This window comes from Equus quagga, chromosome 3 (assembly GCF_021613505.1).
Source record: "Equus quagga isolate Etosha38 chromosome 3, UCLA_HA_Equagga_1.0, whole genome shotgun sequence".
Classification (NCBI taxonomy): Eukaryota; Metazoa; Chordata; class Mammalia; order Perissodactyla; family Equidae; genus Equus; species Equus quagga.
This window is the reverse complement of record NC_060269.1, coordinates 148,749,338-148,776,655: the sequence shown is the minus strand read 5'-3', so window position 1 is coordinate 148,776,655 and position 27,318 is coordinate 148,749,338. Positions and strand designations below refer to the sequence as shown.

Below are 27,318 nucleotides of genomic sequence, written 5' to 3'. Positions count from 1 at the left end.
AGGTTTTTAAAAATTCCAAACCCATAGTACAATAGTTATTTAGCATGGAAAGAGTTAGCGATGAAATGTCAATCTTCCTACCCACAGTTGTGTAGGGCAGCATCATTTTGTGTGGGGCTTAGAATATGATGCTCCAAAGCTACTGCTTTTAAAACAGCACAGATATCCCAGGCTCAGCTCCGCCTCCCTAGCAGGAAGGCTTGGGCTAGCTCAGTGGGTGGTGTGGGAGGTGGGCCTTGGATTGGAGAGGGGAGAGCTGGCAAAGCAGGGACAGCATTGAGGAATCCCCACTGTTGAGGCTGCTGGGATGAGCAGGAGGGGCTGGATTTAGGAGCCATTTCAGATGTAAAGTCTGTAGGACATGCTGATGGCTTGGCTGGAGTGGTTCAGTGGGAGGCAGTGATCAGCTGTGGGGTCACGGCCTGAGAAGATGGTGATGTTCTCATGACTAACTCACAGCTAGCTGCTACCACAGGAACAGTCAAGGGTCTCCCTGGGCCAGGTTCTGAGATGGGGGATTATCAGGACGTGAGAGGCCTCAGCAGTTTTTGGACGCTGTTTCATTTTGCCCAGGCCTCTGTTTTTTTCCCATACCTCACCCCTCTGGTTGCTGTTTAAGAAATCAGAGTTCGTCTCACTTAATGGCAGCCTTGGGCAGTCCCTCTGACTCTCAATTTCTTCATTTTTTAATTGAAGATCTTGTATTATTTGCTTTACCTTTCTCTTGGGAATGTAAAGAGTGAATGAAAAAGAAACCTTGTTTTCGAAAGTATGTATGACAAAGCGATCTTGATGAAAGTACACTTATTTAAGGAAATGTGAATCAACTATGGGATAAAGAAATCACATAATCTGATAATCACAGATGTTCTCATTTACTGTCCCCATGTTTCAGACGAGGACAATTTTGAGTCCATAGTGTGTATGTTGACAGGTAGCAGCACTGTGCTCTGTCATTTTATTCTGAACTCTCACATGCACTTTAACTTGTTCCGTTTCTTTACACTAGGGTACTGTGAGGACCTCCTTTTTTAAAAAAATCTTACTTGTTACAGTTTACTCAACTGATTATTTTTCCTAAAAATGAATTTTATTATGTTCTTTTCCTGTTTAAAAATTCACACACAGGGGTGGGAGAGCTGGACCTGGACTGGCATAAGGTTACCATTTAATTTTTGCATTTAAACATACAATTTAAACATGAAAGAAAGAAAGAAAAAAGAAAAGCTCTCATCTTCTGTCACCACCTTTTGTAAGAGAACATTTAACACTGTTGGCTTACAGAAGTTTCTTTGCTGGGCATTGAGGGCCTTTCCAGCCTTTACATAATACTTGTTATATGCCAGGCTCTTTTCTAAACCCTTTGCAGAAAATAGCCCATTTTCTCCTCCTCCACACTATGAGGTATATACATGGGAAGAAACTGAGGCAAAGATAGGTTAAGTAATTTGGGAAGGGCCACACAGCTAGTGACTGTGAGAGCCTGTACTGGATCCAGGCAGTCCGACTCCCAAATCCAGTCTCGTGTGCCTGCACCGTCAGTGGTTCTCAGCCCTGCTGGTACGTTAGAATCATCTGGGGAGCTTGCGGAGAGGGCCAGGGGAGAGAGAGAGAAATTTTACTGGGCCCTACCTGAGACCAGTCAAATCTTCCCTCTTCTCCCATTTCCAAGGTCCAAGGTCAGTCTCTCCCTGTTTTTCTCGTCCCCCATACCCTTTCCTTCCCCTGATTGAATGGCATATGTAGGGTGTTTAATAGCCTTTTGCAATTAAGGGCATACAGCTTTATGGTTTGGCCCTGTAAGCTAGGGCCCATGGAGATAGGGACATATGACTTCCTGCCTGTGCATATCCTGCCCAGTGCCCAGCACAGCATTTTATGGGTGCACAGCACTTGATTATCCCTAAGTGGATGATTTGATATATTGGCATTTTGCATTGGGGAGATCCCATGATATAGGGAAAGAGCGTGGATAATTAATTGGACAGATCTAATTTTACCAACTCTAGCATATCTGAGCCTCCATTTTCTTACCTGTAAAATGAGAAAGGTGATAATGTTAGAGGATTGTTGTGAAGATTAAATGAGATATGTGAAAATATGAATATACTCTGTCATGTGGTAGGTAATAGAAATAAATGCTAAATTCTTTCCTTTGTAAATAAAACTTGGATATGAAAAATTGCTTGAAAGTATACTATTCAGTTTTTGGTCAAATGCAAGAAGTCGTGGAATTTCAGGAGCTCAAATAGACCTTAGGGGTCAGGGAATGCCTTGTCTCCATTTTACAAGCAAGGAATTGAAGCACAGAGAAGTGACTTGACCAAGGGCACACTATGAGCCCAGATGTAGTCTTTGTGTGGAATTTGTATGGAATTCTGTGCCAGTGTACGAAGAGGTGCTTAATCCATGCTTTGTTGCTACTGTGATTAGTACTATCTTTTACTTTGCAGCATTTGCATTATCACCTCAGGGTACTCTCGTGTATGTTATGTGACCCTCCAGACAACTTTGCAAGCCTGGGATAGCTGGCCACAGTGTAAGCTTTGCCCGTTAGATAAAATCCTAATTTGCCCGTTAGATAAAATCCTAAAAGAGCCCGCCATGGAATATGGGTTAAGGAAGTACAAGGAAAGAGTCTATATTTACAACTTGTTGATTTTTCTTGCATGAGAGGGAGTAGAGTTGAAAACATACAAACAAGGAATTATTGAAAGCCCATGAACCTCTTTCAAGTTCTTGTGTTTTCCATGAAAATGAGACTCTTGTATCTTTCATAAGTTCTTGCATGTGTCAGGTTAAACACAGAGGAGAAATGAAGTTATTCCAACTATGCTTTAGGACGTTGATTTTTTTTACTAAACATCATATTGTAAAGGCTTCAAAAGGGCATTATGCTTTGAAATTATTTTTAAACTAAACATTTTCTATTGATGCTTTAGAATAGATTTTTAGATTTCTGTCATTGTTGATTACTATAATTTGAATTAAAAGTAAAAAACAGTTCATTGACACATAATATATATTGTTTAATTTGGGGACTAATTGTTAGGGAAGTATGCAGCCTGTAGTGAAGATAGTAAGATGTGTCGTTTTCTAATATCTGAATCAAAATTCTTGATTCCTGTTCTCCCCACGAAATCTTTTTTTTTCTGTAGAGGAATAGTTTGTAGAACACCAAGGTGAACGCGCTTGGATGTCAGATACAGTGGAAACTGCCTGCTCTTACCGTTAGAATTCCTCATCATTTTCTATCTACCAAGATGTCTTGATTCTCCTAAATGCTTGGGAAATTTTTCCTTTGTAGTACTGTGAAATTAGCCTTGGACAGTGTGGGGAGGAAATGCCTGTGTCTTTGCCAGCGAGTGGGGGTGCTTAGAGAAGATGATGATAAATGTTAAGCATTCTTAGCAGCGCCCAAACCCATGTGAAGAAATACCTATTTCAGGCCTCTTCAAAGACTGCTTGTCTGAGAAGAGAAATGTTTGTAGTTTGGACTTTACTTGGTGTTTACAATATACTGTGTGATCACTTTACAAATATTTAGTATTTGTTTTTTGACATGATATCACTTTCTTTGTTTTCTGATTCTACACTGAGCTCTTAACCTTTTTTGTTTTTATCTCATTTTTTAGAAAAGACCAAATGGGTAGGTTTTAAAAAATATAGTGGAAACAGTATGTGGCTTAACTTTTAAAATTATTCATTATGTAGAGAAAAACCTGAAGCTATAAAATGTAAATCTCATGAGAGTTAATCAAATTTGTTAGTACACAGATTTCATCAAAACATGAATTTCATAAGCCTTGAAAACTTTGACGTTTTAAAAATGTTTGAGGAGTTTGTCTTTACCATCTCTGAAGTGCGTACACTGTTTCAGCCCACTCCCGAGGAGGAGAGTGGTGCAGAAGAGTCAGGCCGACTCCCCCAGGCGTCCCGGCTGGGTTCTAAATCTGAAATAAACTTCTTAGTCATGTGGTGATAAGCAGAAGGGAACATGTCTCTGTTTTGGTACGTGTGAAATAGAAAGTGATAGTGATCACAGGAATGAAATTTGAGTTATGATGTGTTGATGGATCTTCATATTAAGGCACGGTGAATGATATTTTCGGTTTCTTAATGAAAACAAAGTGAGTTCCGCTGTGAGTGATTCTCCTAATTGTTTCTGTTCTGTTCTTTGCTTGCTCTTTTTCTGATCACACTTAGATAATCTACAAATACTGTTCGGATCCTGTGTGTTTCACTTTCTTTTCTTACTAAAAGTTTTCAGTGGACGTATTCGCCGAGCAAATCTTTTCCAAAAAAGTGTTGAACTTTCTATGCACACAAATTCAATAGTCAATTAAACATGTGTTTGATTAATTTATCACAAAGTGTGCCACCATGGGTTAAAACAGTTCTACTTTGTGGAAAGTTCTTTCTGTATAAAAGAGGGTCCTTATTTCTAAGAGCAGAGCTCTGATTTTAATTAAATAAAGAGCATTTTATGCAATTTTTTTCTAAAGCTTAAGATTAATTTCTATGGTTACTAGGGATATAAATCTCCAGATTGCCTTAAAACAAAGATTTTTGTTCAGGAGAGAGTTGACAGCTCCCTTTAAGAGAAGCTATTACTTAATTTTACCTTCCTAAGTTTAAACACATAAAAATATTTGTAATGATACCCCAAAGGCATCATAAAAATGTAAAATAATTGTACTCTAAAATATCTAAAATTACAGGAAATAGGCCTCATTTTAAAAAATGAACTGGGATTCGTGGCTGGGGAACTGGGGTGTGACATACTTCAAAACCAGAATCTCTTGTCAGGAGACTCTTTTTTTGATGGTAAAAAAATCTTTTCTGTTGCCCATCATACAAACTTTAGGTTCATTCTATTAGGAAATATTTCTTTATAGTTTCATTATCTTTAACGTATATCACTGTAAGGATGTCTTAGATCCCCTTTGAGAGACAAATTTCTGTGTCTAGAATTAAATGGCATCACTTGGCTTGTGGCTTGACTATGTCACAGTTACCCTTCAGACTGTTTTTAATGGTGATTTTAAAAAGTGCATAGCCCAGTTTTCTAAGCAGCTTTGAACAAGGGCAGCATAAATAGTTTCCAGTGTTTTACTTACCCAAAGTGTACTTCCTCTTTCAGTAGATAATGTTAACTGGTAAATTGTTCCCAGGTTAAAAGTTTGTTCTGTTTTAATAAATGTAGTGCAAAATCTATAATAGAGATGCTTAAAGGAAAATACTTAACTTTTTACGTAAATGAATTAATACTTATCCTCTTTTCCACTTCAGTATTGTAGTATCAGTTCTTTTGCTGTTTACATTTACTAAGATTTTAATTGGATCTTCGTTTTATTAGGAAAAGTGAAATAGATTTCACTTTCACAATAGATTTATAAAATATTCAGACTGAAGTTTTAAAAGAAATGGCATTTCGTGTGTAATATGGATGCCGTTGAGACTACATGTGCATGTAGGTTAAAACATGCCTGATCCAGAAATGCTTTATATTAAAAGAGTTTATATTTTGGGAGCAAAATGGGGGAAAGAAAACTACTTTCTCTCTTTTTTAAAAAAAAAACAAAACAAGAAAATTAAGTTGAATGCAGATATTGAAAGTGCTGTAAGCTGAATGTTTGAGCAACAAAAGTAAACACTGATTATTGCAAATGTACATTTGGACCAATTTACTTTTATCTTTCAAGCAAAACATTTCCCACAGTTTTTGTGGGTTTTTATTTAAGTTGGGAAAACTTTGGAAGTTTGTGTGAAAGTATAAATAAGTTTGGGAAAGTCATGATTAGAATTTGGTAATAAACATGCAAAAGCAAATTGGGAAACTCTATTAAAGTCAGATGTAACATTTAATAATATTTTCTCTAAAAACTCATTTTCAGAGAGAAGAATAGTGGTTTATGTGGATCTGGAACAAACACTTTGGCTGTAATTAAAAACAAGGGTTAAATATGAATTCTTCAACATGGATAAAGTTTTGCTCTTCTTTTTTTTTTTTTTTTTAAGAACTTTAGTGATTGTTCTAAGCGTCTCCAAAATGCCCCTTTCCAATTATGGGCACAGAAATTACATATGTATTTATCGATTCCAGTTAAAAAACAAAATACATACTTAGTTGCCAGGAAAACTTTAATTATTTTTTTACAAAATAAGCATTAAATTTTAGCATATAGGGACATTCTTAATTTTGCAAGGAGGAAAAAATCTTTCAGCTGGTTTAATTATTGAAATAGACCATAATATAGACTATAAATCGAAGTAAAATTTAAAAACCTTAATCTAAAATTTTCTTTAAATCTCATTGTTGGAACACTAACCTCACTAAACTAACAATTGAAAATTGGCATTTTATTTTTAGTTGCTTATAGCCCAATTCTTGGGGAAATTTGTCCAATTTTAACTGTAATGGTACCATAAATGTCGAACGATATCACTTTATCAGTTATTACATATAGACACTTTTGAAATGGTGGTCATGCCAACATCTGATCAGTTACCCACTAATGCTATAGAGTTTTGAAGGAGTTCTTGAACATTGTCAGGTTTTACTTTCCTTTCTTTAGTACATTACTACATGTGTCCCTTAAAAGACAGTGTGTGTGTGTTTGGGGGGCAGTTGGTGTTACATTTTGATGACAATTTTATTGCTTACAAATTGCTATGTGATTTTAAATGAAATTCATCGCTATGATAAGAACAGAAATTTTTATATGCATGGTGTTTCAAGTGCTTTACCTAATGATCTGAAAAACGTTAAGAGGGGCTTAAATTGTATATACTGGTTTTACTTTTAAGCTTTCAAACTGAGTTGTGAATATAAAACTTCAAAATAAGAGTTAAATTTTGTGTGTCTAGGTATAACAGTAAAACTTAAAAGTAGGTTGAAAAGATATAATTTGATCCTCAACATCAAGATCTGTAATCTACAGCTTGGTATCTAACCATTATTTTTTTAGTTATTTTACGTACAGATTTTTCTCTAGCAAATGTGTATTAGGAACTAGTTATTTTATGTTATTTGGAACACTTAAGTAAGAATTTTTATCAGGCTAGTCCCCATTTTATAAAACTTTAACAGTTAATTTGCTACAGTTTTTTTAAATCCTGGAAACCACTAAATTTTATTTATTTTTTTCAAGCAAAGAGGATGTTAGAATGTCTGTAACTGATTCCTAGAAATAATATTTTCTGCTTTTTTTTTTTTGCATGTGTACAGAGGTACTTTGTTTCGTGCCTTATTCACTCCAAAGAAGACCGTAATGAGGGAAAGGAAGCTGTGTTTTTTGAGGACAGGGAATGATGAAACAAGGCCCTGGATTTTGCTTGGAATGTGAATATTTGCGTGATCGATGGAGGGCAGCACGCTCTGCATTTTATTCCCATTCACTTGGCGGAAAGATGACTTTGGGGGCCGGGCCGTATCTTGTTACCAAGCCCTCTTTCAGAGCTTCGTGATAAGATGCACATTGATTCCTTTGCTTTTATTTTTACTAACAGAGAAAAAAAATGTTTCGATAGAGCAAACCCGTATTATACTTGGGGAGTTCGAATGTTATCAGTGTTTTCTGTTGAATGTAAACTCTTGACGTCTACTGAGCAGTGTGGAAGTTGAATGTATGTTCTCCCTTTGTACCGCCCGCAGTTGATTTCGCTCTTCTCTTTGCTGATGGGAAGCAGAAACTGGACAAGGTAACAGTTTTGATGATGAGATTAGAGGCAGCCAGGCTGACTGTCTCCTGGCTTTTAGAGAACCTTATAAGCTCAGGGCTACCCCCTCCCCTGTTTAGATATTACTTGCTCTTTTGAGTTTCAGATTACAGGAGCAATTGATCTGCATGACCTATCTTAAGAACTTTAACTTTGCAGTGGAAACTTAAACCAAATGTATATCCTCAAGAGACAAATCATCTTAAAACCAGGCTGTTGTCATCTTGACGTAATGTACTGTTCACCGAGGAGAACACCAGAATGGTAGAGAGTACCACCTAGTGGACAGGAACTGTACTTGCTACGATGGGTAGAAGATTTAGAGAACTGGCTTGCAAATAAGAGAGGTTTTATGTATCTACCCAGGGCTGGGATCCCAGGAGAATGAGACGGGGAGCAGTTGTGATATGTCGGTTTTATTTGTGGTTTTCCCACTTCTGTAGATGTATGTGCTGGTCCTTGCCATCCTCGCAAACATTTTCTCCTTATAGTTGGTGTTATAATTAAAATAAAAAGATCATTTTTTTATGTCAATAGGGCAGCATTAAGTCTTTGGGGATTTCATGTGTTTGGGTGTATATGTTTAGCCTTTGGGTAGAACCTGTTTGTTGCTACAAACTTTATACCCTCTTGCTAATCTGTTCACCTTATGAGAGGGGGAGCTGCTGCTCATTATCAACTATGGATCATAAATTCTTGGCTGCTTGTTGAAGAGAGTGTGTGCCTTTGGTGTATACTAAAAAATGGGTAAAAATGGTGCGAGAAAACTTCATATTTTAAAAAAACCTTTAACACATCATGACCACCAGCTTTAGGTATGTATAGCTGTTCCTTAATGTTTATTTTAGAATGACAAATTCTTGGTAAAATGTATCACTCCTTCAACAGACATTTGTTGAGCTAGGAACCTTGCCAGGGTTTGGAAATTCAAAATTAACACGACAGAGTTCTTTTTGGAAATACAGTTTTTAAAAGTCTTTTACTTCTTTACCACAAAAGGGAGTGAACATACTCCTGGGATGTGGAACGTACTACAGTGGAGTATGACTGTGTTTATTTGCTTAGTATTTTCTGCCATGACTGGAAGAATTTAGAAGACGTTTAGCAAGTGCTTTTGGAGAAGCTGATAAATAAAATTGGTGGCTTCGTTTTAATGAGTTCGGTGTGGGGGAGTTGTAGAAGGCCGGATGATAACGCTGCTTTGCTTTGTTCTTCAGCTCAGGTTTTATCCTGGAAGAACCCAAGCTTGGAGGCGCAGAGTGAAGAGTTTAAGAGCACGGGCTCTGGAGTCAGTTTTGGAGTATGGACCTTCACTTTTCTCCTTGCCAGCTGTGTGACGTTGGCAAGTTACTTAATGGCTCTGTGCCTTAGTTTCCTCAACTGTTTTCTTGTTTGTTATGAGAATTAAATGAGGTCATCTATGCAACAAGCTTAACTCAGTGCCTGACATAAACACTGAATATTTATGATGATGATGATGATGATGATGATGATGACGACGATAACGATAACGATAACAATAACAATGACAGCCATGAATTAGTGGTTCTCTTCCATCTCTCCCCTTTTCTCTGTGTTGTAAGGCAGATGTATGAGTGGTTATCACAATGCACTCAGTCTTCCCCCACACCTCAGGCCCCAGGGTCCCTGCTGCCTCTGCCCGTCCCTTGGTGTGACTGGTTGGTGTTACTGTGCAGACAGCCTCTGTGGACGGATGGCCAGCGGCTGTCCCTTGGTGCTGAACTGGAAGTGCTTCTTTACGCACAGGAGCTTTACAGAAAGGTTGTACCCTTCTGTGTTTGGTGTTTGTTCCTTTGTTTTTTGAACCATCTTTTGTGATCAGAGGTTCTTAACCTGAGCTCCAGTGAACCAAGTGTCTCTAAAGTTCAAAATGATAGGCAGGAAGTTTTTGTATTTGTGGGAATATTCATTTTCTTAAGAGAAGAGATCAGATAACGTGCTTTTGTCAGTCTCAAAGGCGTCTGTGCTCAGTGAAAAGGTCGAGAACATACTTTAGATGTTCATGATTCTTTCTGGAAGGCTACTCAAGAAGTTAAAAATATAACCCCCTCTAGAAAATGAAACTCAAATTTGAATTTTACACTATTTGTTATGTAAGATAAATAGATAGTTTTAAAGGTAGAGTTGAGATTTTAATTTGAGGAAATCAGATATAAACAGAATGTTTTTTCCTTTCGCCCCTCTTGTCAAAGTTCTGAAGAATAATAAGAACAAGGAAAAGTTAAGAGTACAGGCTCTGGGTAGACTCCCTGGTTTCAAATCCAGCTCCACTGCTTATTTCTTATGACCAGACTTTCCAAGATTTGACAGCTGAATTGCCCTAAGTCAGAAAACCTTAATTGAGGATCCCCAGGAATTGATGGATCCTTAGGATCATGCTTGAAACTTTGGAAAGCATAAAAGGAATGAAAAGAAACCAGCAGGGTTTGGTCATAAGGAACTTTCAAGTTGATTTGGACACCAAAAAGTTATCTTGGAATTTCTGATTCGAAAGGACCTTCTTGTATAACCTTTGCAGCGTGCAGGTGAGGAATCTAGGCCCAGAGCAGTGACTGAGGCCTGGAACTGGCTACAAGTCCCAGAAGCTCAATGTCCCCCTCCCTTCCTGGAGCTGGCCGTTCACCACACCTTCTGCTTGGATGCATATTGTGTTTTCCAAAAGAGCAAAATGGATACAGGCTGCCTGTGAAGTGCAAATGTGAACGGTGGTCCCAGCACAGGCATGTGGCGAAGCAAGAGGAGAGTACCCGCATGGAGAAAAAGGAAGGTGATGCGAGCAGAGGAAACATACCGAGGAGAGTGAGTTGGGGTCCAGGGGAAGGGCAGACCGTACACTGGAGGTGCATCCCACAGCGATGGGACTGGCAGGTTAACTGTGTGCTTGGCAGAAAAGAAACGCCCATGTCAACAGGGCCTCTTGTCCACTCCGCATGTGAGTGCCGCAGGGTGAGGGAGCCAGCTGTGCATGGCTGTTGCCTTCCTTGTTTATGTTTTCCTGGGGCCTCTTCTAGTAAGAGTGTGTTGCCTCACTGCCTGTGATTCTAGCATCTTAAGAATAAGCATTTTCACTCTCCTCAGTCTCCTGAACTCACTTCCTCTGATGCACAACTGAAGAAAGAGTGATCTGTTCCTGCTCTGGGGGAAACGAGCTGCTTTGAGCTCATTGGAAGAGTGTGTGATGGAATCCAGTGTGGCCTTTGTAAGTGTCTTCTGGACTGTGTGTGCTCTTCACCTTATGCACTAAAGTTAAGCTTGACGTGAGGTGTGGCTCTGCTGTGGAGGTGGTATAGCAGGACAGCAGAGCACTTGTCCAAGTTCAGCTCTTTTTGGGAGCTGTTTGTACCCAGGTGAGTTGTCCCCAAGCTGCTTTCAAGAAAGCCTCTTTCAGATGCCCCTCATCATGGAACTGAGCCTGCATCAGTTGGCCACCCCCACTCCTCATGGTGCTCGTTGCTCTGTGCCCTTACCTGCCTTTGCTCTAACCTTTGATATAGGTGGAGGCTGCCCATTACCATCAAGGCAGTTAAACTTGGACTCTGCACCCAGACTCTCTGGGGCCAAATTGTGATGTGTCACTGACATGCTGTGGAACCCTCGGCAGCGTGTTTGACCTCTCTCTAGGCTTCAGTTTCCTTCTCTTTCATGGAATAATAGCAGTACTTACCTCATAGGTTAAATAAGTTAAATATGTGTAAAGCCCCTAGAATCATGCCTGGTATACAGTAAGCACTCCATAAATGTTAACTACTAGTGTTACCACCACCTGTCCTTCAGTGATGCTGGATTTGCGCCAAATCCAGTTTATTTTGTTGTTCTTCTGACTTGACAGCTTTTCACTCTGCTTAGGGCTGCAATTTTGGGAATGACCTAGGTCATGGCCCTTTAGCGTGGCCCAGGTCCCTACACCTCCCCTTCCATCCGCTGCCATGTGGCAGTCCACAGACCAGGCTAACCCCACCTCCTGAGTGAGTCTTAGTGATGAGGGGAGAGCAGGAGAAGAAAATTTAAAATGATTGAGCACCTACTGTGTGCCAGACACAGTGTCAGACTATTTAATTATTTTCATTGACAACTTATAGTCTCCTTCAGTGTTATTATTATTATTTTTTTTTCTTTTGAGGAAGATTAGCCCTGAGCTAACTACTGCCAATCCTCCTCTTTTTGCTGAGGAAGACTGGCCCTGAGCTAACATCCATGCCCATCTTCCTCTACTTTATACGTGGGACGCCTGCCACAGCATGGCTTTTGCCAAGCGGTGCCATGTCTGCACCCGGGATCCGAACCGGCGAACCCTGGGCCGCTGAGAAGCGGAACGTGCGAACTTAACCGCTGCGCCACCGGGCCGGCCCCTCCTTCAGTGTTATTATTGTTTCAAGTTTATACATCAGAGATTAAAGCTCGAAGTTGTTAAATAGTTTGCACAAGGCCGTATCAGTCGTAAGTGGCAGGGCTGTGATTGGAACCCCGGTCTGTATGAGTCTGTCGTTCGTGCTTTACATTAAAGACACTGAGAAGAGTGCAACACACATGCACACTCTCCACACAGCCTCTACACGCATGGTCTCTGCACACATGCTCTCCACACAGCCTCAGACCAAACAGGCTTTGGATTGAGTCTGAAAAGCAGTACAGAGCCATGGGAGGTCCTTGGGCTGGAACTTCCTGTTCTGTTTACCCTCCTCCCTTCCTCTCTTCTTTGTTACTCCCTCCTTAATGTGCCTGGCCCATCCTGGGTCTTACGGATTTGTCAAGGGAACAAATGAAAGAAAGATTTCCAAGCACACAGAAATGAAAGTAGTGATGATTACCCAGCAGAGGCTCACGGAGCACGAGCCGTGTCCCCCTAGTCTTATTGTGCACTTTTGGATCGAGTTGCTGGGCAGGTAGGTGAGGAGAAGAGCTAATTTCAAAGTCCATGATATTTTTGTGGAGGAAACATTTTCTTAAATGGACTGAATATTTGGACTATGAGGGTGTCTGTGACTAGTTGAGTTGGTTGTCCACAGGACAGGTGTATAGCTCCATGCTTCCTTTTCAGCCCTGTTTTCATCTCATTTTTTTAATTGATGATTTTTAGTTACAGCTTTCTTTAACGGCACAATGATCAGAATGGTAAATGACAGGAGGCCAGGGTCAAATATGGGTATTTTGAAGATATAGCTTATCAGTAGCAGTCATGGAAAAGATGATTTTAGTTCATGTTATCACCTTGACTTAGTGACATGAAAGCGAACATGCTCTTAGGTGGCATTAATAGAAGCCCAGAGGCTAGAACAAGGGAGGTGAGGGTTCTGCTCTCTCTTTACTCCCTGTTGACACCCATAGTATTGAGTCCATTCTTGGAACCAGCTTTGATTTTTGAGGCTCATAAATTGCTACATTTAGAGGAAAGTAATAAGTATGGTGAGAAGCTGCAAGTGTATTTCGTGTAAAGAATTCTCGAGGGGATTGGGAATGCTTAGAGAAAAGAGAAGTCTCTGATGTAAGGAGCACAGTAGCTGAACTCAATTCAGAGTGAAAAGAACTTGGTACTATTTAAAGTGGAATTGAGGAAGGATGACCTGGAAGAGGCATTGGGCTCCCTACCGTGCTGCTCCTCAAACAAAGTTGGTCAGTGTGTTCCAGGCCCTTGTTGGTCTTGAGCATCCAGGAAGGCAGATAGTGGCTTGCTTTATGCTCTCTGCATCTTCTAACATGTGGTGGGCAAACAGAAAGGTCAGAGAAGCCAGGAGTAGACTGAGCTTTGAAGATGGAAGGAATATGCTAGCAATGCCAAATAAATGTAGTTTGGGGAGCTAGAAGAATGGGAATTAAAATGTTTGAGTAGATTAAAGTTTGATCATGAAGACAATGAGATATAAAGAGGAGGTTGGGGCCAGAAGGAGTGAGGAGGCAGAAGTTGAGAACATGATATAGGCTTCTGCTTTTTCTTCAGGTTTAAGGGTCCTAGACCTGTTTTAAAATGGGTGTTGCATTGAGCTTCATGGGTCATTAACCGCTGTATGGTGCTACCCAACTTTTGAAATTAAGTCATGAGTTCTTCCGTTGTGTCATTAACACTAAGAATGCAAGATTTTATTTTTTTAATTTCTGAATTTCTTAAAAGGGGTTAGGAGATTAATATTAGAAAAGATCAATACTTTTCAGGTTGTTAGAAAGTTAGTTGCTAACATCAGAAATTAGCCCACCAAATTCATCCCAACTAGTGTTATTTGTCCTTGTCCCCTCTGTTTAAGCATCCCTATTGTCTGCTACTCAAGATCTGAGAAGCTGGAATAGAAGGTGAAAGTAGAAAAATCCATCTCTCTTCTCTTTCATGCACCTATTTCTCTCTCTTAAAATCATTTGCAGAATTCTGCAAGCTGCAACCCACTGAGGTTGGCATTGGTTCTCAACAAAAATCCAAACAGGTTATCTAGCTACTGATTACAGTTTCCCTTACATCAAGATCACCTTATGTCTTTTGTCTAATGAGGTTTCCAGACTGATGGGATAGACCACTTATATATTCCACTAACATTTAAATATTTTATACATATCTATATAGATAATGTGTATAATGCATAGAATATATATGCATTCAACTAACATTTATAACAGATACTTATAGCATGCCTCAGGGAAGACTTCATGCAGAGAAAGTGAGAAGTGAACCCAGAATGCCATATTTTAAAACCTCCTGGGGCCCAGCACACTTGAGTAGAAGTTTGGCCCATGAGAAAGAAAACGTTCCAGGTGTAGAGAACAGCAGGTGCCAAAGTGCAGAGGCCGAAAAGAGCAGGCCCCAGCAAAGAGGAGCTCTGAGGGTCTGCAGTGTGGGGTCGGTGCAGGAAGCACAGGATGAGAAGCTGGGTGGTGGGTACCAATTCCTTTGGCAGATGTTTACCAAGTTGAGTGGACAGGCCCAGCTGACCAGTTTAATTTCTTGGTGAAAAAGAAGGAAGAGTCTAAAATGATCTGAGATTTTCTAACATGGGGAGTCGAGAGAAAGAGAGAGAGAGAGAGAGGCTCTTTCTCTTTGGGGATAGGTACAGAGAGGACTGGGAGTGAGTCAGGAGGGGTGAGTGTAGGTGGTTAAGTAATTAACGCTTTGAGACATGTTGCTTTTGAGGCACCAGTGGGACACACAGTAGACTTATCTGGAACACAGGCACGAGGCAGGGGCTGGGTGGACATTTCTGTAGATGGTAAATAAAGCTATGGCTGGGAACGAGTGGTTTAGCAAGAATGGGTATGGGCTGAACTTAAGAAAGTTTGAGGTTAGCAAAAGCCAAGGAGGAAGTCTTCTTCACCAGAAGGTGAAGAAAAGTTGACAGAGGTTTAGGAAGAGAACCTGGAGAGAGTGGGGTCCTGGAAGAGGAGGGAGCGTAGTGCTTCAGGAGGGGCAGGTGAGAGCAGTGGGAGCTTGTGTGAGGCCTGGGAGCTCCCACCATGACTGTCACCCCTCCAGTGCCCTGCATTCGTTGAAGGGTGGCGTCATGTAGTGGGGGGAGGGGGAAGTGCCAGGAGGCCAGCCATAGTGCTTAACAACTGCCGAGAGGAAAGCAGAAAGCATGGAAGGAGCAGTTCATCGTGTAGCCCCTTCACAAACTCACCGCTGGGACCCAGGGTGCCAGGGGAATGTCTGTGGCCGTGCCAGACCCTTTTGTGGGTGACTAGTCACTGGGGAGCTTCTCTTGCATGGGACGGGACTCGGACAACCCCCACTGTGATTTCAGCAGGGTCGACGCGCTCCAGACGGGTGTTGGTTCTGAACCTTTAGCTGTAATTGGTATGGATGCATTTTTCAATTAGGACTGAAGGGAGTGGATTTGGAATTTAGTTAGTGGGCCTCCAAATTAAACTTGGAAACACAATCCTTGTGAAAAACCATTTTAGCTTATCAGTAGTTGGCAAACATTTATACAACAGCGGTTGTTCTGGCTGTGCCTTTGGCTGCTTACTAAGCTTAACAGCAAGCTGTGTCCACCGATTGAATGAAAAAAATAATGATTTTGTGTTACAGGGAACTTTTTACAATATGCCAGAGGGACCTACTGGAGTCTCTTTAATCTTGAACAATGGTTGTTTCTTGCAGAGGCAAATTATGCAAATCGGTACTTAGTGTTTCATAATCAATCAAGTCTTTGTTGGGAGTGTTGGGAGTGCCAGCAGAACAGAATTCCTATCATCCTAGGGGGGCGGGGAGTGGCTTGCGAGTCAAACCACTGCTGTGATCAGCAAAGGACACTTGTTTCTGCTTTGAACTCTCCCTACAGTTAAAATGCCGTCATCCTTTGAGAAGAATCCCACCGTTTTGTACCAGGGTTTTTGTTTTACAGTTTATCTTGCTTTGGGTAATTTATAAAACACCCACGAAGGAGCAGCTAGCAGGACTGTTCTGTGGGTGACACATGTAAACAAAGCTGGGCCTGCCGCCTGCAGTGGCAGATGGCAGCCATGCTCCCGGAGCTCCCTTTGTGTCGAACCTGCACAGAGTGAAGTATTTTAAAATCTTCTTGGATTCATCCAAGTGCACACGCATAATTTAAAACAATGTCATTTCAGCTTCAGCCCGTGCAGAACAATTAACCTGTAATAATCCTTTGATTCTAGATCAGAAACAGAGAACCAGAGAAATTTTAAAAGCTCTTGGGAAAAAATTGCGATATTTTTGAGAGTTCCCATTATTAGTACAACTATGATACTTGTGTTGCCATCTAGTGGATAATGTGAAGAATGGAGCCAACTTGCTATGTTTGGAGTTTTACCCTACTATTAATTTTTGAAGGAGAAAGAAAATTCAGTTCAGAGCATTAAATCGTTATTGAGGAACCACTTTGGGATGGCATATGCCTGAGCAGCTTACATCAGATAGACATGAAAACACTTTGGAAACAAGACGGTACCATCTCCGAAAAGAGGGTCGTTAGCCTGGCCTGGAAGTGGCAGAGCAGTCTTTCAGGAGGTGTGTCGCCTGAGTAGAGTCCTGTGTGTAGGAGTAATTCAGAAGACGGGGACTGGGAGGGAGGGGGGCGTTGAACCTGGGGAAGTCAGTCAGCAGGGAGAGGGACACGAGAGGGCTCTGGCGGAGGACTGGGACTTGCTCCTGTGGTGATGGGGAGTCCCTGTACACTTTTAGTCAGGGAGGTGTGCGGGGAGATTGATCTTTTAGTTTAAAAGCATTTTTGTCTAATTACAAAGATTGTACATACTAATTGCAGAAAAATTTTAAAGTATAAAAATGTATTAAGAAGAAAGCCAAATCTCTAAATCTTGCCCCCAGACAACCATCAACGTTTTCATCAGCAGTCTTCTAGATTCCGCTCTCTGTATGTGTACAGCTTTAGGTATCATCTCATGTATTGTATGTAAATGGACCACACAGAACATGCTTTGGGCAACCTTGGACCACCCCACCCCTCCCCCGCCCTGCACCCCCAACAATATGCTTGTGGGAAAACCAGGAGTAGTCCCTGAGGTTGGGTCCACGTCAACAGTGCAGATTCACCCATGGGGCCAGGTCTCACAGGTACCTATGTTGGGATGTTTTTGTTTGGCCTCTCCTAGTAAAACCTTTATGTACAAGGACAGGTGACGTGAGCATCTTTTTTCCCTGTCAAGTACATCTAATATAGGGACCATACTGCTACTGTTTTATAATCAGTTTGCTTTTATGGTAAATGGTTGTATGGAAAATTTCAATGTCGTGATGATTTGGGAAATTCACCTTATTAAATTATAGTTACTTAAAAGTGAATTTGATTTATCTTCAGAGAAAGAAAGGGATGGGTCAGATGAATACCTATAGTTTTAGAATGGAGATTAAGTAACTCATTTGGTTAAGTATCAGCCTCATGAAGAAGCCAGATCCTGGCTGATCCTGAAGCATGGCTGATAGCTTTCTGCTGTCCCGTAGCTAAAGACAGTGCCTTTCATGTGAACAAGTCATCGCACCATTGGGTACTTTAATCTCAAAATGTTCCATCTACACTTCTGGTGAAAGTAACCCTCAGAGGCCCACCATGCTCAGATGGGAGAGCAGGGTCATCTTTGTGGGTAGACTTGTGGAGACGGACAGCACACAGGCGCTTGGTTTGGGAGTCACAGTCTCCCATTTATTTTGAACCGTTTATATGAAATGTGTTACTTCAGTGTTTTCTCATCTGTAAAATGAGATTATAATGTGACAAATTGAAATGGCAAGCAATAGGATATATTGGAGTATATGAGGAAGCCATTTGGTATAAACCTAATTCGGCCTGACTTTGTTTTTTCCAAAAGGGCCTGACTGTGGCCATTGCGCATGCATTGTATGTCTGCTTAGACATTTTGAGATAAAGGTGCAACTTCCCTCCCCCTCCCAACATTGGCATCTCCTTAAAGATTAAGCATCTTTCTTTAGGCTGGGAACTGATTGCAGCGCTCATCTGTGACCGCCCAGCTCGAGGCAACAGACCTGCCAACCTGCGACGTTCACTGAGACAGCAGACCTATCTGCTGTTTCCATCAATCACTGTGCTGACAGAGCAGCCTCGTGACTATTGTAAACGGGACATTTCAGTCATATGTGAAACATACCCTTTGAGGGTATATAACCACCCTGTATACCCCCACTTCTTTGGAGTGCTCTGTTCCTTTGTGGAAAGACTCTCCCGGGTTATAATCTTCAGATTTAAGCTCAGAATAAACTCACCCAAATTTTCATTTATAGATTGGTTATGGATTATTTTCGTCAACAAATGGAACCTATCCTATAGGGTTGTTAGAAGAAGTAACTGAGATAATGGATACATAGCATTTAGATTGGTGCCTGCCACGTAGTATACACTCAATAAAAGTTGGCTGTTAACCTTAAAAAGAGGTTTTCACATATTGAGGGCTATGGGATAACTATGCGGGTTCAAAACTGATTCGGCTTATATGAAAAAGCCTGATTTATGGCCTATCAAACATACATTGTACATCTGCTTAACCATTAAAGTAAAGAATGCACTCTCTTAAGATAAGAATGCAGACTTCTCCTCCTCCCCCTACTGGTAACTCCCAGATCAGTCCCTTTCCTGACATCACAGTCCTGTTGACCTGCTAATTTGCAGCTGAATACCTCTTTGAAATTTTGATGAAAATGTATCCCGGGTGTGTTTAACGTATGTTCTTTGTTCTAAAAAGATATAAGACTGTACTGAAAACCATGCTTCTCCAGAACGCTTTTTAAGACCTTCCTGGGTTATAGTCCTCATTCTCGCTCAAGTTAACTCACCTTGTTCCTCTTATCTATAGGATGGTTATTGGTTATTTTGCGCTGATAAGTTGTGCTACTACCATTTTTTAAAAATAATTTTTACTGCCCTCTCTTTGTAGTGAAGCCCTGGGAGATTAAGCAACTTCCTGAAAATTACGGTTGGCAAAGGTTAAACGAGTTTAGGGGAGCTTATAAAAAGCACTCCTGTCTTCCCAGTCCAATTCTGGAACCACCTAAAAGAGAAGTACAGGAGTCAGAACCTTAAAAAGCCACGCGGAGAACCTAGCTTTAGGTTTGTGGCCAAATGTGAGTGGAACATGGGCCAGAATAGCCCCTCTCTGCTGGCTGGCTGCCGAGCGTGCTCATTCCCTTCTCCAAATCATAAACCAGATAAGTCGCTCCTCTTCCCTCAGAAGAGTGAGTGAAGGCGAAGGAGATAGCCACCAATATTAGTCCAGCTGAAGGCCCTCCACATGACGCCTAAGGAACGAGGAATCAGGTTTCCCTTCAGCAGTAAGTGGCGAGCCAGAGATTGGAAGCCAAGATCTCAGCCAGCTTCCTGGATTTCTTACCCGTCTCTCTCTTCTGCCCTACTCTACCCAAACCCTACAGCGAGTCTTCTGCCCAGAGTCTGCTCCTCTGCCTACCCCATCCCGAGTTAAAGGGTAGATGGAGATGAACTTACCTGTGGGGAAGAAAACCAGTCCTGGAGTTGTCGTCCTTACTTGTTTAAACCCTGTGTTGATGATCGATACTCAGAATGAGCTGGTCACCATTGTACAGACTTTATGACTGTCCTCTTTCCTTGCTCCTGTTTGTGGCCCTTCCTCTCAATGTCCCTACGGCCTTGCCAACTCCAAGCCTCCCATGTTGCAAAACGCAAGGCACAGCAGCTGACCTCAGAGGAGACGACTTCGGCCAGTGACAACAGGCTCTTTAGATGTATGCATGTTCCTGCTTTATCATATAAGTGACTTTCAGAATGAGCGCTATATGTGGAAACATTCAAAAACCTTTCTTGCAGATCTTTCTGTATCCACTGTAGTTAAAAACAATTTAAAATCAATGTAGACAAATACTCTCACGTGAAACCCAGCTTACATTTCTATAAACAAAAACCTCAAACTGAAGCTCGTTATTAGTGGTTTATTAGTCTTCTGACTGTATAGTATAGAATAAATAACCTAGCCTTTGAGTCATAAAGACCTGTGATCAATCCAGTTCTGCTGCTTAGTAGTCTTAGGACCTTGTGTGGGCCTCAGTCTCCATGTTTTTACATCACATGGGAGTAATGTCTCATTTAGCCAGTTGTCACAGGGTGGGTAAGTGCCAGCACGCGTTGAGCAGCTTACACACTGCCTGGCACACACGTGGCTGGTGCTTGGTAAGTGTCACTATTGGGTGAAGTCAAGTGTGTAGTGCATTGTTGAATACAGATAGAAGAAAAAAAGAACAGCTTGACGTCACTCACTCAGATGCTTTGTCTCAGTTCCCTGTCATCCCCCTTGTGAATACTCTACTGGAAAACCACAGTTGTGACCTGTCAAGAATCTGTGCCTAAATTTAGGGGTTAAGAACTCAAGCCTGACGTTTAGAATGCCTGGCTTCCATCCAGGCTTCACCCCATCTGTCCCTGAGCAAATTATTGACTCTTTCTCTGACTCAGTTTTGTCATCTGTAAAACAGGTGTAATAGTGTTACTTGTGTCCTGGGGGTTGCTGGGAGAATTAGAGGAGCTAATGCATGCTGAGCTCTTGGAATACGTGGTGAACACTCAACGAAGGTTTCGTTGTTGATTTTTTTAAAATGGTATTGATCCTGTTAAATGGAACTTTCAGCAGAGTGCAAGTACTTATAAATGAAGTAGCTACAGATTGTGGGTGGGATTTAGTTGTTTCAAGTATGAGTTATTACTAGTTTGATAGCAGAAAATCTGTACTTCAAAATGACTAAAAATGTTAAGAGAAGAAAGTGCTAAATGGGAGATTTTTTAAAATAATGTTTCATTATGGAAAATTTCAAATATGTGCTGAAGTAGACAGAGTAGTATAAGGAAGTGACATGTATGTATGTGTCCATCTCCAACAGCTACCAACTCATTACTGATCCTGTTTCATCTGTTACCTAGCCCCCTTTATTATTTTGTCACAAATCTCAGGCGTCGTATCATTTCATTTGTAAGTTGTTCAGTATATATCTGTAAAAGATAAGGAATTAAAAACAAAAAGATAAATAAAAACATAATCATAATATATAATGCCATTATCACACCTAAGTAAAAATTCGTTATAATTCCATACTATTAAATATTAAGAGGGAGGTTTTTTAAACCAGTGACATAACAATACGTGGAAGGCATTAAAATAACTTTAATATCAAATGGAACTAGAGAAAACCAACATATTCATGAATCTGACTGGTTTGAGGGGCCCGTGCTGGCTCAGCGTAACTAGGGCTTCTAATCCCAGCTCTGTTGGCAGCACCACTCTCACGGCTTAGGTTTCTTTCCGCTAAGAAAAATATCTGTTTCTACAAGGTTGTTGTCAGAATTAAATGAAGTAACCCACTTAAAGAGACTGGTACAGAGGAGATATTAGATAGTACCTTCTTTTCCTTTCTTCCTTTTCTCTTTTAGCTACAATTCAGTTTTGTTTTTAAACTACAGTTTGTGTTAGAAATGAAAGATTCTCTATTTGGCCATATCCATCCTCTCTTGTAGAAATATTTGACATAATTCAGCAGTGCAATCAGAACCACAGCTCACTGACGTAAAAACTCTTCCCTGGTGGGCCGTCGTCAGGTGGAGCATGATTGACCATGAGAACAGATCCCCTCTCGTGAAGGGCGTTCGGTGGCACAGTCTCGCACTTTACATGCCGATGCTTGCACCTTCTGAACCTACCTCTCTGGCTTTCTAGGAGAATTATTTGCAGAGACAGTGGGCATGTCCTTCTTCATGTGTTTGTTCACACAGTTATGTAGGTGCAATCTTGTGATACCATTTTGATCCAGCTTGTACGTCAGGAGTTATCAAGTCTTGAAGCCTTTTCTGTTGGATTCCCCTTTTTCCCCCTCTCTTTTTCTCCTCCTTTCCCCTTTCCAATGTTTAGGCACTACCAGAGATACAAAAATGAACAGGACATAGATCCTGACCTCAAGGAACTTAATTTAGGTCTAGTGGCCGTCATAGATGAATACCTCTAATGTAATGTGGAAAGTGCTGACAGGTATATGTAAAATACTAAGGGAGGTGTTAGGCAAGGACGTGTTCATGGAGGAGGTGACATTTAAGTGGAATCAACCTGGAGGGATGAGCAGGGGTTCTTCGGGTGGTGTGGCGTTGGGATAAAGAAGGTTCCAGGCAAAGGAAAAGCAGTTACAAAGGCATAAAGCTATGAAAATGGGGCGTCCCTCTGCCGCCCAAGCCTGTGAAATGCCCCACTGCATGGGTCAGCCCTCAAAGCACTCCCAGGGAGCGTTCTTCCTTTGCCTGGAACAGCCTTCTTTATCCCAGCTCCATGCCACTCAAAGAATTCCTGCTCCTCTTTCCAGGTGCTGCTTCAATGTCACCTCCTCTGTGAAGCCCCTGTGTCTTGTCACCGGCCTGGTCCCACAAAGACTTTTCCGTTGACCCCTTCCTTCCTCCCAGTCCCCTCTCCACAACCTCACTCCCCAGGTCATTCAGCAGTATCAAGACTACAGGAAATTAACACTGCTTTTAGATCTTTATAGGGCACATGTACTTTCTTTTACTCTGATTTCCTTGTCAAACTTGACCCTGCAATGGCCTTTCTTCTTTTAGAAGTAGGAGCCATTCTCTTTAGATACACATGTAGCAGTGACTCTCTTATCATATAAATGACTCTTAAAATTAGTGCTATGTGTGGAAACATTAAAATTCCAAAGTATACAACTACTCAATAAACCTCTAAAAATTTGAAAACGTAAGGGCATATCAGAATTGTCTGAAATATAATGTGCTGTGCTTGGCAGTTTATTAAAACATAGGACTAAGCACAACAGTAACCAGGTGGCCAAGCATCTACAAAGACCATGGTAGTCATGTGATTAAACTGTCAAATCAATCTTTTTTTTTTTTTTTGAGGAAGATTGGCCCTGAGCTAACTGCTGCCAATCCTCCTCTTTTTGCTGAGGGAGACTGGCCCTGAGCTAACATTCATGCCCATCTTCCTCTACTTTATACGTGGGATGCCTACCACAGCATGGTGTGCCAAGCGGTGCCATGTCCACACCTGGGATCCGAACCAGCAAACCCCGGGCCTCCGAGAAGCGGAACGTGTACACTTAACTGCTGCGCCACCGGGCAGGCCCCTCAAATCATTCTTTATGAAGGTAACCCCATCATAAAATGCTATTTGGGGACTTAAGTGTGTCTATTTAGATAAACACCTATTGAAATTTTTTTCTTTGTTATTGATTTATTGTGATTTTTTTGTGTGTATTTAGTTTAGGAATCTAATAGAATTTCAGGGCTGTCAAATACCTGCAGAAATCTTAATATTCATTTATTCTTTTCATTTTTGGCATTTGAAATATTTTGTGCATTGGGCTCATGTTAAGTATTGAGTCATTGTGTTGGTGATATTATTAAATCAGTAATTACTTAACACCTATGAACGTATTAAGAAATCCATCTAATCCTGAACAAGCTTTGCTCTGTTTTAATAAATTCATTGTATAAGAATTTGCCATTATAGAACATAAGAAACTGGGATCACATTTGTTACACTTTAAGTGAACCCTCTCGTAATCATGTTTTTGAGATGCCTGTGGGCAGTCTTGTTTCTGGCGCTCATCCCCACGCACCTTTCCACTGCGGTAGACTAGAGCCAGCTAAAGATGGGGGTGGGAGGTCAGTAAGGGGTGGGCATTTGGATCTAGCCTATGTAGTAGATTTCTTTGGACCTTTGTAATCTTTTTGTGGAAAACTTTGGGACTCCTAAACAAAAAAACTGTCATGGATATTAAGGTTCTAAGCAGGTATACTATGGTCTGAATGTTTGTGTCTCCCCATATTCGTATGTTGAATCCCTAACCCCTGGTGGGCTGGCATTTGCAGGTGGGGCTTTGGGAGGTAATTAGGTCACGAGGATGAGCCATCATGAATGGGATTAGTGCCCTTATAAGAAGAGACATGAGAGAGAGGATCTCTCTCTCAGCTATCTGCAAACCAGGAAGAGAGCCCTCACCAGACAACAAATCTGCCGGCACCTTCATCTAGGACATCCAGCCTCCAGAACTGTGAGAAATAGATTTGTCTTATTTATAAGCCACCCAGTCTTTCATATTTTGATATAGTTGCCAAAACTGACTAAGACAGAGTATATTAGTTTCTCATTGCTGCTGTAACAAATTGCCAGAAACTTAGTGGCTTAAGATGACAAATTTATTATCTTATAGTTGTGTGGGTCAGAAGTCCAAAAGGGAACTCCCCAGGCTGAAATCAAGGTGTTGGCAGGGCTGTGTTCTCTTCTGGAGACTCTAGCGAGTAGTCAGTTTCCTTGCCTTTTCCAGCTTCTAGAGGCTGCCTGAATTCCTTAGCTCCCCTTCCTCCATTTTCAAAGCAAGCAGCATTGGATTGAGTCCTTCTCCCATGGCATCACTCTGACCCTCTCTTCTGCCTCCCTCTTCCACATTTAAGGAGCTTTGTGATTGCATCGGGCCTGCCTACCTGGATAATACAGTATAGATCCAGGATAACCTCCCTCTTTTAAGGTCAACCTTAACTCCATCTGCTACGTTAAGCCCCCTTTGCCATGTAACGTAACATACTCACAGGCTCCAGGGCTTAGCACTTGGACATCTTTTAGGGGAAGAGGGGTGGCATTATTCTGCCTACCACAGTAGGTATAATCTTTTGGGGATTATGCAGTACCAACTATTTATTCAACATTTAGTAAAAGTTTCTGAGGCTCTGCTGTGCACCAGGAACTATATCTGACAAGCTCAGGGGAAAGAGAGAAGACCCTTTACCTTCTAGGAGCTTGCAGTTTGGTGAAGGGAAGTCAGTCCACAAAAGTCTTTGCGTCATCATGAAGAAATAGATGCTGAAGTAGATCTGTGTCTCATGTTTGTGACTTAGTGGGGTCTGGCATTGCCTGGAGCGAGTGTAGGGAGGAAAGGAGGATCTTGAAATAGAAGGAGGAATTTGTGGTGGAGAGAAGGTCAGTAGGGCATTCCAGGGACAGGGTGTCTGTGTTGGGAAGCCATGGGACTTGGAGCCTGGAGTTTAGGGGGGAGTGTAGCACGGACTGAGGCCACACGAGACTTTTGGAGCTGAATTGGGAAGGGCCTTGAGTGCTTTATGGGAGTTTGGACTTGACCCTATTGGTTAGATTACACATTGCCTGCCTTTGGCACATTGGCTACAGTGTATTTTAAAACCAGAATTCATCATTGCCAATGTACTGCACCCATCTACTCCCCTGCTTTACTCATTTATATTGTTTACTTGGCCCTCTCTAGGCAGGGGTTGGGTAAGGTAATGGAAATCATTGAAAGTTTTAAAGCAGGGAGAGTAACGATCAAATCTTGTATGTTATGCGGTAAACACCTTGTTTGCATTTCTCTTAGTTTTTTCCCCAACAGTCTTAAAAGTCAGCTTTTACATGCAGCTTAAGTAGGAAATAGGAATAAGAGTGTGAGGAAGGCAGCTGTGGTGTACTGGAAAACATGCCGAATTTGAGCTCAGGCAGTCCTGAGTTTGCCTCAGCTCTGCCATGCATTAGATGTGTAACCTTGGACAAGTCACGTAGCTTCTTTGAAGGTCACCTTCTCAAACTGCTTAACGGGAGCAGTGCTATCAGTGCCCACAATGCGGCTGTTGGGAAGAGAATGGGGTCGTGGATGTGAAGTACCTAACAGAGCTGGGGATAGTGGGCAGACTCTCAATCATTGTTTGTTATCTGGTAAAGAAATGAATATTGTAGCCATACTTAATTTTTTCTTTGATTCCTGCTCTTAAAATGCCTCAGGGTACTTTTCTGGACCATATTTATTATTAGTCTAGACTCTGGGAAATTTGACTGAACTCCAGATTTAACCTACCTCCAGACAAATGCTGAGTGTTTCTTTTGTGATAAATACTATTTTTGTATTTAGACATATACTCATTCCACAAATACTTATTGATCACCTTCTGTGCTTAGAACTGTAGGCGAAGCTGTGCAGCCCCCTCCTTGTGTGGTTCATAATCCCACTGACAAAGAAGCGTGCAATAAAAGTTAAGCCAGAGGACATGGCCGTGTATAAGTGAATGCCAAGTGGGTGGTATGCAGAAGTGCTTTTAAGTTCAGAGCAAAGCGAAAATTAGCCTGAGTTGGCCTTGACAGAAAAACTTTCATGGAAAAGATGAACGTTCAGCAGACCCTTCAAGGCTGGGACTACGTGTGTTTGGAATAAGTACAAAGGACCTTAGGAGAAAACTAATGTGAGCAGTGGTCAAAGGATAGAGCAGGCCACAGGCTTGGTTAATCATTCTATCCTTTTGGGAACACTTTTATCCCTGTAAACTTTGGTCCTAGGTTTCTTCCTATCTCTTTCTATTTTCTTTTATTTATTCTTTAATCCCTAGCTCCACCCACAGTGCCTGACACATAGTAGGTGCTTTAGGGTAGGTTTTTATTATACTAGAAATCGGCCACTACAGACAGACTCCTTTGTACCTTTGTGTCTTTTTTTTTTTTTAAAGATTTTATTTTTTCCTTTTTCTCCCCAAAGCCCCCCGGTACATAGTTGTGTATTCTTCGTTGTGGGTTCTTCTAGTTGTGGCATGTGGGACGCTGCCTCAGCGTGGTTTGATGAGCAGTGTCATGTCCGCGCCCAGGATTCGAACTAACGAAACACTGGGCCGCCTGCAGCGGAGCACGCGAACTTAACCACTCGGCCACGGGGCCAGCCCCCCTTTGTGTCTTTTTTATCCATCCATGGAAGCAGGCCATAGGGAAGATGGAGATTTGCTGTGTAGAGATAATTCGATGCCCCTGAATCTTTTCTTTAACTCTGCTGCTCTGCATGGGCCCTATTTATAAACTTGATAGCTCCAGCCTTAGAATCCATCCCCCAGAATACTTGGAAGGAGGTAGGAAATTAATAAAAAACCTCAACTGAATTGGAGTCGGGAAGTCGTGTAGGGGGAACTCTCACGGCCTATCACACATCGTCAATTACACCAACCAGGAAGAGACAGACCCTTGCATCTTGGACAGGAAGTAAAACTACTTTACTGCTGGAGGAAGATTTCTCTCCCCACCTGGCAACAGCTCAGCCAGTGAGAAACATGGCAGCTCAGCCAATGAGAAGCCCTTGCCACACTGAACCATTACTTTCCC

At 41.5% G+C, this 27,318-nt stretch overlaps 1 protein-coding gene across 4 annotated transcripts in view; it reads left to right on the top strand.

Annotated features, from left to right (window-relative positions):
- Window positions 1-27,318, top strand: part of STX18 (syntaxin 18) — a 127,306-nt gene that overhangs the window by 44,561 nt on the left and 55,427 nt on the right. Inside the window, exon 3 of one of the 4 annotated variants that reach the window (XM_046656616.1) lies at window positions 8,940-9,064. The exons of 2 other annotated variants lie outside the window; for them this stretch is intronic. In XM_046656616.1, the coding sequence (XP_046512572.1) occupies window positions 8,940-9,064 (125 nt within the window). Of the gene's footprint in view, window positions 1-8,939; window positions 9,065-10,126; window positions 10,543-27,318 lie in introns of those variants that run through there. One more of the 4 variants, XM_046656617.1, reaches the window with a different exon arrangement.